This window comes from Poecilia latipinna, unplaced genomic scaffold, assembly GCF_001443285.1.
Source record: "Poecilia latipinna isolate Pla-1442-1.1 unplaced genomic scaffold, P_latipinna-1.0 Scaffold1879, whole genome shotgun sequence".
NCBI classification, from domain to species: Eukaryota; Metazoa; Chordata; class Actinopteri; order Cyprinodontiformes; family Poeciliidae; genus Poecilia; species Poecilia latipinna.
In genome coordinates, this window is record NW_015114495.1 from 94,669 (window position 1) to 96,128 (window position 1,460).

General features: G+C 42.4%; 1 protein-coding gene across 1 annotated transcript in view; it reads right to left on the reverse strand.

Moving 5' to 3' along the window:
• Positions 1–80: 80 nt before the first annotated feature.
• LOC106934897 (low affinity immunoglobulin gamma Fc region receptor II-like) overlaps positions 81–1,460 on the reverse strand; it is a 15,299-nt gene continuing 13,919 nt past the window's right edge. The window contains exons 3-5 of the mRNA XM_015015058.1: positions 680–922; positions 460–573; positions 81–345 (exon numbers count right to left, since the gene is read on the reverse strand). Of these exons, the coding sequence (XP_014870544.1) occupies positions 461–573; positions 680–922 (356 nt within the window). The 3' untranslated portion in view covers positions 81–345; position 460. The remainder of the gene's footprint in view (positions 346–459; positions 574–679; positions 923–1,460) is intronic.

A 1,460-nucleotide genomic window follows, 5' to 3' on the forward strand; every position in this document is an offset into this window, starting at 1 on the left:
TCACAAAATCCAGGCAGCACAGATGAGCAGCATCACAAGCTCTGAGTCTGGTAGCAACCGGTAAATCATTAGACAACTGACAGTAGACGGTAAACGAGGACCTGACAGGGAACAAGAGACACAGGTGGGTAGAAATACACAGGGAAAGGAATCAGGGGAAGCAAGGGACAGCTGGGAACAATCAAGGGGTAGACGCAACAACACAGAGACTCAATAAACACAAAAATACACACAAACTCAAATCCTCACACATTCAAGACAAAGTGAAAGACTGACCATGTAGAAGAGAGGAGTAAACTTGATGCAGATCTTCATCTTGACCGACTGGCTGCTCTGAAACACAACCTTGATTACAAAAAAAGATTTTTGGTGAAATTGTTGTGTATTTAAAAATTCATATGTGTTTATGATGATGTGCTCTGGTAGAAATATTATTGAGTCAGGAGAAGATGCCCTCACATTATGGCTTTTGGAAATAAATCAGCAGCAGAAGCAGAATGAGAACGATGAACCCAATCACTGATATGGTGACAAACAGAAAAGGGAAAGAAGAGCTTCCAGGTCTGGATGCAGCTGTGTTTAGAGATCAATAAGGAATATTACTTATGACAATGATAGTACACAAAGCAAACAAACGCAAAATAATCATTCAATAAGATAAGTGCATTAAAGACTCCACCTTTAACTGCCATCCAGCTCTGAGGTGAAACTTCTCCTGAATGTTCACACTTGTAGAAACCTTCATCTGACTGAGACACTGCAGAGATCTTCAGCTCTCCTCTGCTGTCATTTTGGATCAGTTTGTCATTATGATAGAAAATCACATCAGAAAGTTTGGTTTCTCCTCTCAGTCTGCAGCTCAGAGTAACAGAAGCTCCTTCAGTCACAGGATGGACGGGGCTCACCAGGAGAAGACCTTCATCTGGAAACCAGACAGAGAAAATGAAGCTTCAGTCAGAAATCAGCTGCTGGAGACAATTAGAGAAAAAACTGAACACATGATTTTTATCATTGATGCTTTAAATTTTATTTTGAGCACCTTTTATTGAAATTTAAAAATTTAGCTCCAAAGGGGTGCAATGAAAAGATCAGTACCTAAGAAGTACTACTGGCTAAAGACACTCACTGCCCTCCATGAGCGACTGGCAGTTCAACTGAACCAGCTGCTACAGAATGGGACTCACCCTGAATGGTTAACTGAAGGGCGCACAATCCTGATCCAGAAGGATCCCTCAAAGGGTTCAGTCCCATCCAACTATCGGCCAATAACCTGTCTCTCTACAACATGGAAGCTCATGTCAGGCATCATAGCGGCTAAGATAAGCGGACACATGGATAAATACATGAACACGGCACAGAAGGGCATCGGCATAAATAGTAGAGGACCCGACACACCAACCTGTGCCAACCTGTGCACCGCTTGGATTGATTACAAGAAAGCCTATGACTCAATGCCACAC